Source organism: Eupeodes corollae, chromosome 3 (assembly GCF_945859685.1).
Source record: "Eupeodes corollae chromosome 3, idEupCoro1.1, whole genome shotgun sequence".
In the NCBI taxonomy this organism is placed as follows: domain Eukaryota; kingdom Metazoa; phylum Arthropoda; class Insecta; order Diptera; family Syrphidae; genus Eupeodes; species Eupeodes corollae.
Genome location: NC_079149.1, coordinates 139,403,339 through 139,415,411, shown reverse-complemented (window position 1 = coordinate 139,415,411; position 12,073 = coordinate 139,403,339). Strand labels below are relative to the sequence as shown.

General features: G+C 34.0%; 2 protein-coding genes across 3 annotated transcripts; one reads left to right on the top strand and one right to left on the bottom strand.

Moving 5' to 3' along the window:
- The first annotated feature begins 635 nt into the window (after positions 1 to 635).
- Positions 636 to 1,968, top strand: LOC129950088 (AN1-type zinc finger protein 2A). Of its 2 annotated transcripts, XM_056061890.1 has the most exons (5): positions 636 to 706; positions 821 to 889; positions 948 to 1,320; positions 1,390 to 1,519; positions 1,581 to 1,968. In XM_056061890.1, the coding sequence occupies exons 2-5, from the start codon at positions 835 to 837 to the stop codon at positions 1,731 to 1,733; spliced, it is 711 nt and encodes a 236-aa protein (XP_055917865.1). In that variant the 5' UTR covers positions 636 to 706; positions 821 to 834; the 3' UTR covers positions 1,734 to 1,968. The 2 variants fall into 2 exon arrangements, with proteins under 2 accessions (XP_055917865.1, XP_055917864.1); XM_056061889.1 differs by lacking the exon at positions 636 to 706 and having other exon boundaries at positions 713 to 889.
- A 297-nt stretch (positions 1,969 to 2,265) lies between these two features.
- Positions 2,266 to 6,637, bottom strand: LOC129950086 (conserved oligomeric Golgi complex subunit 3). Its single transcript, XM_056061888.1, has 9 exons — positions 6,330 to 6,637; positions 5,740 to 6,261; positions 5,011 to 5,492; positions 4,809 to 4,948; positions 4,397 to 4,557; positions 3,782 to 3,899; positions 3,548 to 3,723; positions 2,921 to 3,490; positions 2,266 to 2,859 (listed from the first exon to the last, which is right to left on the bottom strand). Exons 1-9 carry the CDS (start codon positions 6,492 to 6,494, stop codon positions 2,533 to 2,535), a joined length of 2,661 nt encoding a protein of 886 aa, XP_055917863.1. The 5' UTR covers positions 6,495 to 6,637; the 3' UTR covers positions 2,266 to 2,532.
- Positions 6,638 to 12,073: the final 5,436 nt, after the last annotated feature.

The window sequence follows — 12,073 nt, the reverse complement described above, 5'->3', positions numbered from 1 at the left end:
AATGATTTTTTTAGGTTAAGTACGCGCGATTATTTTATTCGTTGCGAGTATGGATAATGTGGAACGTGAATAAAGTTTGACAGTTCGTATCAACTTCAATTTTTTTCGCTACGAATAAATTTGTTTTATTAAAGTTATTAATATATGATATTAAAAAGTAAAAGTATGCATCATAAATCAAATAGAAACTATATTTCTATCGTTTTGTTAAGAATTTGTGTGGAAATATGTCTTCAAACGTATATAAACTCACATTTTGTAAGCCATTCGTCGTTCGTTGGTCGCGCTTATGTGAATGTTGCTTTATTGTTTGCCACGGTTAATAAAGATATTTTATAAAGTTGTCAAATCAAGGAGCACTTCATTATAAAATATATTAATTTGTTGAAAACGAAAATTCAGTCTGTGAAATAAAGAAATTAATTGGTTGACGAGAAATTTAACTTAAAATCACAAAGAAAAATTAAAAAAAATACTTGTTGCTTTGTTGACTAGTCTGTAAGATTGACTAAGTAATATATAAAAGACATTAAGTTGTTGGCAACTTAGTTGAATCGTGAGTGCTCTCCCTAATGTATTTCTTCAAGTTGCTGTAGTACGGATGGAATAGGCCCCAATTTTTTGACATAATAATTTAGTTAGATGTAGACGTCATAGTCATGTCAATAATATAATATAGGTAACATTTCTCTAATTTCCTGGTTTGGTACGTATCATATTTATGTTTAGTCATACAATACACATCGTATTCATTTGATAAAACAAAGTAAGGAATCACGAAGTTTCTAGACTAATTAGCATTTATTGGATTTATCAAAAGGATACTTGAGCGCCATGGAATTCCCCAACCTTGGAAGACATTGTTCTGAAGAATCATGCCACAAGTTGGGTAAGTTGTGTATATTTAAATTGGAAATTTAATTCTCATATTGAATGGGAAATTTCAGATTTCTTACCTATGAAATGCGACTCGTGTGATAAAGTTTTCTGTTCGGAGCACTTTAGCTACATGAAACACCACTGTCCTGGAGCGTACAAGAAAGATTTCCAAGTGCCAGTTTGCCCACTATGTGGAGAACCAGTTCCTACTCCTCGCGGGACTTCTCCAGATCAAACTGTTGGTCAACATATGGACCAGTATTGCAAGTCGGACACAAAGAAAATTTTCACAAATCGTTGCTCGTTTAAAAATTGCAAGAAGAAAGAGCTAATTCCTGTGACATGTAATACTTGCAACATGAACTTCTGTCTGCGTCATCGCCATTCAGTAGACCATGAGTGTGCTGGTCCTCCACAAAATCTTCAACGCAACTTAATAGCGTAAGAATTGTCAATCCAATTTCAATTCCACTCCACTCCTAAAAATGTATTTATTTTTTTAACATTCAGCAATGCAGCAGAATATAGAAAAAACAATAAGCCTACAACTTTATTCAATACAAATCTTAAACCAACAGCGGCAAATAGAGTAAACATAACTCGAGGGAGCAGCGAGGCTAAAAATATTCAAGGAAATATGGTATGAGCATTGAAGTTGTATTTATAAAGAGTGTTTAGTTTCAACTCCTTTTTCCTTGTAGACTGAAGACGAAGCCTTAGCTCACGCACTTGCACTCTCTATTATGGAGTTAGATGAATCGGCGGAACGCAACAGAAGAGCTGCTGAACAAAGCCCAACAGTTGCTCCAGTTGGTGGACAACGGAACTCTAAGGAAAAATGTTCATTATCATAGCAGTTTTCACTGTTGTGGAAAATGCGAATTTTAAATTATTTCTAGGTCGTATTACACGTCGTTTAAATTTGCAAAAATACGTGCATCAATATTAAATAAATTCGATACATATATAAGTGACTTAAAGAGAGTTTACTAAAAATTAGTTCTAACAACATCTATTGCATAATTTATGGCTTGTTAATTTTAATTCAAATAACTATAAAATTAAACACCTGCTTAACTTAAAAAACGATTTTTTATTTTAGTGCCCGAATACGAATGGCGTAAAGATTTCCACGTTCATAAATGTTACAATAAAAGGACAGATCTTTTGCTTGTTTTTAGGGTCTATGAATCAAAACAAACTTTAGGTAACCATAACAATATTTTCGGTTATTATGGTTAATAAATGAAAAGTCTATGAATTGTCCGAAGATTACATGCAGTTGAATGTGTGTGTGGCAAATTAAGCATAAGCGGTCTTTTAAATATTACCTTAAATGTTTTTAACATATATTCTAATATTTTAAATTATTGTGATTGTACCCGATAGTTTTAAAATGTATTTATTAGTGTACCAAAAACCTTTGAAACTGTACTTATATTTTATTTTACATATCGAAGCTATATATTATTATCAGTTTGTTTAACATGCAAGTGTTAGTAAAAGTCTGCTTTTTACTTTTGTTTGCAACATTAGATTAAATGCCGACTGCTTTTTTCGAGACATACAATCAATCAGGTTAATATTTGTTTACAAATTAATTTCTTTATTTAGTGTGTAAATAAATAATTCCTTCATAAGCTTGGTACTTATTCAGCATTGGCCATCATCCAAAGATACGTTCTCCGAAACAATTTCCGAAGCTTCAGGAACTTGAGTCATAGCAACAGCATTCTCAAAGCTCACTCTTTTTTCTAAGCTTATTTTCCTTTGCCCAACATGTCCTTCATTTGATGAAGTACTTATTTTTCTGGCTGCGGAAAAATTGACAATTCCTTCAGCAGCAAGAATGCTAGCACTTGACAAAAGTATCGATACCTGTTCTGCTGACGGACAGCTTGCAATAGTCATATCATCTGGAGAATATCCATTTGTTGCAAGTATTTGCTCTAGCTTCACAAAGGAGCTTATAATGTTGTTCTGAAATCAAAATATAAGCCAATGTTTTTTTTGTTTTTTAAATATTTTAAGTTGCACTTACTCTAATGGGTCTAAAAATTATGAATTCGGTATCACGATTGCTAAGGTAAAGTTGCATAGATCTCTGGAGATTGCATAGTTTGACTTTAACAAGTCTTTGTGTCTCTTGAATAATACTACTTATTTGCTGTGGACTTGCCCAAGTGCTATGTCTTAATGTGTAATTAACTTTAGTTGGTGTTGCTTGTTCCTTATTTCCCCCTGTCGATACTTGTGATATTAAATTTTGAGCTTTTTCAAGGAATACGAGTAGAGGTCCAATAAGCATATGCACAGCGTCTTTAATAAAAAGCTCACAAGCAGATTTAAGTTGTTGATCGACTTCTTTTCTAGAATCTAAGAGATGTTCTTTTATTTGAGGCGTGCCTTCAAGAAGGAATTCAAGTAAGGCGTTATTGCTTCCCATAGAAAAAAGTTGTTTGCGTTTCTGCAAAAGTCCAAAGGCAGCAGTCTTTATTTTGCTAAAATCAAGTGATGTCTCCTTGACAGTAAAATCTACACGAAAAGGAGCTATTTGTTCTCTTAGTATCAGCAAGTGTTTAATTTCAAAAAGTTCGCCATCGATTGTTGTCTGAAAAGCCATGTTTCAAATTTTACGATTGTATTTTATTATGAACAATACCACTACCTTAGAAGCACTTATCTTGCCTGAGGCCTTAGAAACACTCTGTATGCATAGTCGTAAGGCTTCTTGAGAAAGTCCTTGGAAAATTGGCCTGTCAACACACCGATACAGTCGTGACAAACAAACTAGAGTTCTTCGTACAGTGGGATACCACATCCCATGAAGATCAGCTGGTGAATCTTTTAAAAAAGAAACAAAACATTATTTACACAAAAACCAAATATTTCATAAGCCTACTTAGATTTCTTGCTCTTGCGTTGGTATCAACGCTATCTGTGTTTGATGTGGTTGATATAAGGGATGATCGGGAATCTGATCGCCTCAAGTGCGGCTCATGCAGCGACAGTGCTATACTCTGATATAAAATATATTTTAATACATATCGTATGCATATTTAACGTACAGGTTTGAAGTTTTTTAATTTCTGGGTAACATAGCTATACAATTTTTCCAATTTAAATATTTTTCATATTGTTACAAACTGTTTGTGTAAATAAGTAATTTAGTAATATAATTTGTAGTTTTAAATATTTAATTATATAATATGGAGTACCCGTGGTGGGTTAGACAGTACGTAGGACCGTCACGTCGTGCCTTTTCAAATTAGCCGTTTGTAGGCCCCGTCCATTCCTAACATTACTCGCACACATGAATGTTTGAGAGTCGTAAGTCATTAGGCACTATTGGCTATTTAACTATTTAATGATTTTTTTGATTAATATAATAAATATTTAGTAGTTCTTTTTTGACGTCTATTTTATTTTCGTCTTTTGTACATTAAATTAAATTTATTGTATTAGCTACGTTTTATTAAAAAAAAACAACAACATATATATTTATATATATACTTACTTCCATCATTTCTAATTTTTCTGGGTAAGCAAGATCTCCTGATGAGGGATTATAATGTAATATATCGGATTGCAAATACAAATGAGCACGAAAAACTAAACGCTCTTGAACATCTTGAAGCATTTGGTTAGCAGTTCGATCGAAAGCTTCCAATTGTTCAGCTTAAATAAAATCAAATATAGTTATTTTAAGGGTATCATCTTGTTACTCAAAAACTTGTAATTGTATGCTGGTCTGATTTTTAGTATGATGGGTATTAATAGCCACTTGAATACAAGAACTAGGATAATTACATCTTAAAACTCAAAAATCAGTGCTAAGGATTTTATCAAGTCAATTCCTATTTCCAAAAAAAACAACTTTTAACTCTTGCTATCAAGTGGCGAAATACTCGTTGTAAATGATATTTTACGATTTTGTTGAACTTGCTCTTCAATCATTTCAATTCTTAGAATACTGCATATCTCAGCCAGAGTTTCTAAATGGTTAATATGGATAATCATTGGCCTCATTGTATCATAAAGAATCGTACACAAGCCTTCCAAATAGGACCTGAAAGGAACAAACAAGGGGCATATAGGAAAACTGCTACAATTGTAAATATAAATGTATACATTAACTGATCGCTTGGAATTGAAAAGTACTGGAAAAATAAACGGTGTTCATCCTGACATACATGGACCAAAAAACCACAGGCACTACGCATCAACGAGCACTGATCTCCTTTGTAGGTAGATTTTAAATCCTGAATTGCGTTTTCGACCGCCGGTGACATGATATTTGCTCTTTCTGACAAATAACAATTGTGAATTTCAGATAAAAGCTGTTCATATTCCGAACTAAAGCTGAGGCGATCTTCAACTAGTTGGGATACTCTCTTTATTTTCACAGCAGACGCTTGATATTTTCCATAGTAAAGTGCAAAAGCAGACTCGGCATTTGGTTTATTTAGTTGAGTCCCAGCATTTTTGGGAGCTAAGGTTTGGTGTGTGGCTTGTGAAATGACTGTCATTACATAATTTTTAATAAGCGTTATAGCTTTCGATAGAACATGTTTGTACTTGACGATAAATGCTGAAGAATCTTTATATTTCGGCTTGATAAAGAAAACAAAGTGTTCAGTTAGTTAGTCAGAATTTGTTAAGAATAAAAATAAGGTGTACTTATTTATAACATTATAATAGAATAAGAGTTGAAAAAAGATAGTATTGTAATCTTGCATCATGCAGGTAAGGAGCCTTAAGACCATAAAACTGATTCTTTAATTGCTAAGATCCTGAGATGTTCTATGAGCTCCATAAATCATTGTCAGAAAATGAACAAACTTTGATTAATGTACTTACATTTTCCTTTAGATATTTAATGCAATCGTCAATCCTGGACAAGCATTCTCTAAAAGACTCACTTGCAACAGAAAGCGTTGGGCTTTGAATGCGTTGAAATAAGAATTCCACTTGGTTGAAGAATTGTAGACGTCTCTGGATTTCTTCGTTTATATCCTGCATCTTTTTTTGCTCATCTATGAGTTGCTGACTTGCGGAGTTAAGAGAACTTGTTTTGTGGGACACAAAATCGTACTGCGCATTTAAGTTACTCAATATTTCCATAGCTGTATCTACTTGTTGGAGCATAACTCGACATTCCTCGCTTCGAATTTCCAGTTGTTGCAAATATCTTTCATAGGAGCTATGGGCATGTTTATGAATTTCACCTTTTACCCGATCGTGCCAAAGCAAGAAATCATGGGTGCTTTTAATGTCAGGATATTGTCCTACATCTTTGAATATTTCACTTAGCGGACATACACTGTCATGTACTTTTTCGTCAGCTATTGGTATCAATGAAGTTTTATCAGTTTCTGTTGGCTGTAAAATAAGTGAGATAAATTTAAGTGTTCTAACATTGTAAGGCAAACAAATAATCATATTCATACATCTCCTTGCATTTTCTTCCATTTCGAGCACAGTTTTTCCATATATTCTTCTTGTTTATGTGAAAGTCCGGCTATGGGATCGTCTTTGGCCTCCCATTGTAATAAACGAAAACGAATTTTGCGGAGAATATCATTTTCACTTTGAGCTGATGCTATATCCACCATATTTGATCAAATGAATTAATCTTCAACAAATGTTTTTTTTTTACGAAACCGATTTTATTTGTATGTCCTGTTTTGTTATTTCTTTATTTTTAAAGTTAATTTTATTGTTGACTTAACTTCATAAGATTTTTTGCAAACGTGACGTTTTGATATCAGAAATATTAGTTGTCGAGCTTTCCAATCAATGTGGAAGGTAATATTTACAAAACAGCTGATTGCAAATTAAAAAGGGGAGTTCACATTCTCGAGATTTTATTTTCATTACATTTGTATTATGTATAAGTCTATTCACAAACGAAACTTAAAGATACTTATTATATTTGCCGACTAAGAAATGGTCTGGCTCTACAACTGTTTGATATTTTATTTGTCAAGCAATACAAAACAGAAATATTTTAGGCTTTATATCCACTGGAATTGATAAATAAAATTCGTCCACTCAAAAAGACAATGTGAGTAGAATTAACCTAAAAAATATGGAAAGAGGGATATCAATAAGATGTAAACATGAGAGAGAAATATATGATACTATATGTCTGTCTCCTGCACCTTTTACGTGTACTAGTGAGAAATTGAGTAGATGAGACTAAAAAGTACATTCAAATTACTTTGATTTGACATTTAACTATTATACCAGCATGTGTGTTCGATAGATTTTTTCTCATCAAGTGTTTACGTATTCTTTTATTTTTGTTATAAATTATATTTAAGTTTTGATTTGATTTATTTTTTCCATAGGCTATTTTAAATGTCAATAGGTTTAGGATAACTTATAATTATTTATACGAAACAAAACAAAATTCACAATCAATTAAGGTATTCAAATGAAATACTTGAGTCTTATTTTATAGGGTATTTATGAAGCATATGCATATCCTTAGATCACAAATTTGTTGCGTTACGAATTTTACTTAAAAATTGAGGTTGAATATTCTGAAGAACACTTATACTTAATACTACATTCGAATTCAGATAATTAGATATACTTGTTACAGTAACTTCACAGTTTGTTTAGTTGGTATTCAAACGAATTTCTTTTAAGCTTTATTTTAACAGGTAGGTACTTGTGAAGTCCAAGTATGAGTTTAAATCACAATTTGTTTTGTTAGAGATTTATGTTTGAATATAATTATTTCATTAAAAACTTACTTATTTTTAATAACATTAGGTTTTAGGTAACATAAATCTAATATGTTCAATAAATTCACAGCATTTTTTGCAGGTATCTAAGAGAGTTCTTTTGTATGTTCTTTTTTAGGAGGCATTTCAGAAATTTTGGTAAGTGTTTAGATGCCCCTTGGAGAAAGGTCTGAGTTACAAGTATTTTCTTCCTTTTTTTTGTTTTTTTTTTTTGTATGTATAACTAAACACTTAAAATATGATAACATTTCACATGTATTTTTTGGCATGTGGATTATTTACTAGCCTTCATAGTTATTGATTGAGCGTTTTCTATAAAAATTAGCTAGGAATAAGTTGTCATTTTACTAGATTTGCAGTTCGAAGTTGGAACTCTCATTCAAAATTTAAATTGGTAATAAATAGAATCTATCGTAAATAGAGTAATCTGTGTTTTCCGCAAATATGTCCCGGAGGATATAGGGTTGTCGTTCAAACACTTTTCGCATCTAGCTGCAACCGAGCAGTACGTTGACACTTGTAGCATTGCTTTGTGACCTTATTTCTAATTGATTTGATAATATGTCTGAACAATATCTTAAAAGTCAAGAGGAGAGAAATTTCCTCATAGTCCTCTCAAAATTTCATAGGCGTGAAGGAGAATGCTTCAATCTTACACTCTGTAAAGTATTTCATAAAAAATGGAATGTAACTCAACATCCGGTATAAACATTTTTAATTTACCAAAATCTGTTATAACAAATTTAATATAATCTAAACTTAACTTAGTTTTACTTATGAAATCCATAGAGTTTTCGATAAAACGCCTTTTGTGAAGATTGGTGGGAACGAGGGGTTGCTGTCGTCTTTTTTGTTGCTTCCATCCTTCGATGCGTCCGTCGAGAAATTAGCAGCAGGGTTAAATTTCTAAGCCCTTGGGTTACTCAACGAACTTTTCTTTTCATTTTCATCATTTTTATCGTGCACTTTCCACATGTTCAGAAGAGCAAAGCGATTTGAGTTGTTTGGCTTAACAGCAATTTTTTTCGCACCCTTGCCTGTAACTACTTGTTTTCTCTTTCGAGCAATGATTCTCGAATACATGTCCTTGCTATTTGAGAGAAGCTCCTTGAGCACAATTTCATGACCGCAAACAAAGGATATTATCCTACTCTCAAAATTTGTTTTTGTTTTCCCTAGGTTAAAAATCAAAAACTTTATAATCAATCTTGACACGTCTTTACACGACGAGAACACAATCCAGAATTTTTTTTTAAATCCATTTTTATTAATTCATTCTTAATCCTATCTTAAAGCTACACAAAAATTCATAAAACTAGCCTAATTATCCATAACTTACAACTAACTTAATGGTCCCATACAGACACTCTAAGATAAACTATAACACTAACTACTAATGCCTTTCAGCTGTAAGATCTATTTTAACTTCAATTCATTTTTATTTATTTTCGTATTAATTAGAAAATTTAAAAAACTAATACCAATATCCTTTTTAGTTTTACTTAAAAACTACTTAAAATAAGGTCCCTAATATAAGACTTAAAACTAACGTAAACTACCTATTCTACAAATAAACTACTTAAAACTAGAACAACCACAGCAGCAAATCTAACGTTTTTTGTTTTTATATTTAATTGTCTTTTTTTTGTATGTTTTTTTTTTATCTTTTTTATTTTTTATGTTCCATGTTCTTTTTTTTCTTTTTTTTTTTAATTTTTTTGTTTTTATTTTTATTTTTTATTTTTTTTTTGTGCCACCATACCTATTCTACTTAAAACTAAACCCTAAAACTATAAAACAAGTATGTAAGCCAGCCAAGGCTTTAATCTCGACTACCCACTATCAAGTGCCTATTGAAGCCACCAAAACTGGTTCTCCTGCTTCACCCTATCAGTTCGGTCCCGTTCGGCCACAGCCCTACTGGACCGAAGGAGCTTTGCTAGGCCTTGTGCCATACGTCCCGATTCTACACGAATCGCCTATCCAGGGTTCGTCGTCTGTCGTGGTATATTTTAGCAGAACTGCCAATCTATAAAGTATCAGACCGATTCTATCTAAAAAAGGAATGCCTCTGGTGGAATGAATCCGCTCAAGAGTGCACTTTCAAAATACTCGTCGTTCGAAAAATAAATTGTTGGTCGAAGACATACATAGCTCTTGCAATGTGACCTCGAACGAATTTTATCACGAAATTGTCAATTCTGTTGATTCGAGCAAATTACCTTCACTCAGATACCGAGGTACTTCACTACATTTTTGCTCGCTAATGGCTGCCCGTGAAGATCAACGATGACCATCTTGCGCCAATTCTTGCACGTATCCCTCGTGGCCCTAGCCAACGGAGTCCGGAACAGAATTGTCTCTGACTTCTGGACATTTATTTTCGTCGCAATATCGCTGAATCTTGTCGAAATCACGCTGCAAGAGAATTCTAATAACCTCAACCTTTCGGGCCGTTCTGTACGCAATTAGATCGTCGGCGTACGCAATTGCCTCTGTAAGACTACCTTTCAGATCGCTGGTGTAAATGCTGAAGAGAATCGGCGAATTCACCGCTCCCTGTTGAAGACCATTTCTAATTGAGAATGTTGTGGTAGAAGTTACATTGCCACTTTGACAACAAACTTTCTACCGTTAAGCATATCATAAAGTATATACAACAATGGCTTGCTTATGCCAAACCTGCTCAGTTTTAGGTAAAGACCCTCTAACCATACGGTGTCAAAGGCCTTTTCCAAATCAACCATAACAGCACCTGTGCATTGTTGTTTTGATTTATTCCATTGGATATCAGAAACGAGTTTAGACGCAGCATGAATTGTGTCATGACCCGCCTTGAACCCGAACTGTTTATCCGGAATAATTTTGTTATACGCAGCCACTCTTGTGCCTACGTAGTGCGTCAATTGCCGCTTTTTTGTAAGCGTCTATTTGGTCCCGTTTTTTGTACTTTGGAATTGTCCGTTCCATCGTTCGTTTTATTGTTTCGTCCATCTGTTGTAAATGTTGGTCAATTTCTGTATTTGTCAGGTTTCTGTTGTTTGGTGGGGCTATGTCACTCGAACGAAGTTCTCTCGCTAAGGCGTTGGTGAAACGAGGCCAACGCATCTTACTGTAATTGTAAGAGTACGTTGGAACGTATTCTTCCAATTCCACGCGTTTGTTTGGAATGTGCATTACAGCAGCCAGTCCGCTGTGATCACTGTCGTACTCGACTGTTACTGTTACGACTTTGTCTGTAACTGTCAGTCTGGTGGCGTACAGCAAAAGATCAAGAAAGGAGCCAGTTCTTGGATACGATGGCTTTTCAGTAGCCAGCAGGTCGACGCCATATTCAACACTATATAGATTCATCAAATTAAAAAGATGGTTACCTCTGGGATTACGATGTTGATTTCCCCAACCTTCATGTTTTTGCGTTCAAATCACCGGCCAAGATGAAATAGTTTTGTTCCAAGCTCAGTTTCAGTTCCCTAAAAAAAATCTCGAGTTCTGAAGCAAAGTACGTAACCTGTGGAGCTTCAGCCGCATAAGCCGCAATCATATACATCCGCTTCCCTTGAGTGAGAGAGATGCATACAACGCAAACTTCTAGCGTCTTGAGTTTTCGCAATTCATTGTTATATACGACTTTATAATTAATGCCTTTTCGTATAAAGAGAGCGACACCGCCCCTTGAGTGGAGTCGGGCCGGTCTCTTCTTACGATATTGTAATTTGTATGAGTCAATTTGTGTTTGTGGTTTAGCTTAGTTTCGCTAGCCATAAACACATCGGGACTGTAGTCTGTCAACAATTGGAACATATTGGCTCTTCGTTCAATCCTAATCAGTGAATTAACATTCACAGCTAGGACTTTTAGGCGCGTCTCCGGCAGCGCGCCCATTATGATCTAAATTGCGCCAGGCCAGGCAACAAAGAGTAGAGATGATCTACCCTCCTTTATCTGACTTTGAAGTCCTGTTAGTTGACCTTGAATGCTCAACAACAAGGCTACAATGTCAGGCTGCACCTCTGTTGCCTTAGGCACAGGGGCCTTTGGGGCAACCGTTGGTGGAGCCTACACAATCCATTTGAATATTTGACAGATTAAAATTATAAGCGTTCATTTAACCGAATATAAATGAAATTTCAAAAGATGTAAGAGCATAATATTTACTAAATTATCAGTGTCCATACAAACTCTTATTTTGTTAGCCATGTTAACTGCTTATAATTTCCTTCTAAAATAAAATTTGAAGATAATAAAGTACTTTGTTTTTCACTGTAAAAGTCATGATAGTACACTGTCAATTATCAGTCATCCACCAACAAATTACTTGGCACATTAACATCTAGTTAGACCTGCCCAGTTATTATGTGAAACACTTATGTTCCAAGTCAATTTACTGTGACTTCACTTTTTGATTGCCTTGACGAGCCAGTTATTACTATCATTGA

What these genes read in the sequence shown, in the direction of transcription:
- LOC129950086 (XM_056061888.1), bottom strand. Translation starts at nt 6,494, where the DNA reads ATGGTGGATATAGCATCAGCTCAAAGTGAAAATGATATTCTCCGCAAA. An exon ending in AGAGCAAGTTCAACAAAATC is followed by an intron (nt 4,558 to 4,808) that starts GTAAAATATCAT and finishes ATTTTATTTAAG; the next exon opens with CTGAACAATTGGAAGCTTTC. An exon ending in GCAAGATAAGTGCTTCTAAG is followed by an intron (nt 3,491 to 3,547) that starts GTAGTGGTATTG and finishes ATGGCTTTTCAG; the next exon opens with ACAACAATCGATGGCGAACT.
- LOC129950088 (XM_056061890.1), top strand. Translation starts at nt 835, where the DNA reads ATGGAATTCCCCAACCTTGGAAGACATTGTTCTGAAGAATCATGCCAC. An exon ending in CTTCAACGCAACTTAATAGC is followed by an intron (nt 1,321 to 1,389) that starts GTAAGAATTGTC and finishes TTTAACATTCAG; the next exon opens with CAATGCAGCAGAATATAGAA. An exon ending in AAAATATTCAAGGAAATATG is followed by an intron (nt 1,520 to 1,580) that starts GTATGAGCATTG and finishes TTTTCCTTGTAG; the next exon opens with ACTGAAGACGAAGCCTTAGC.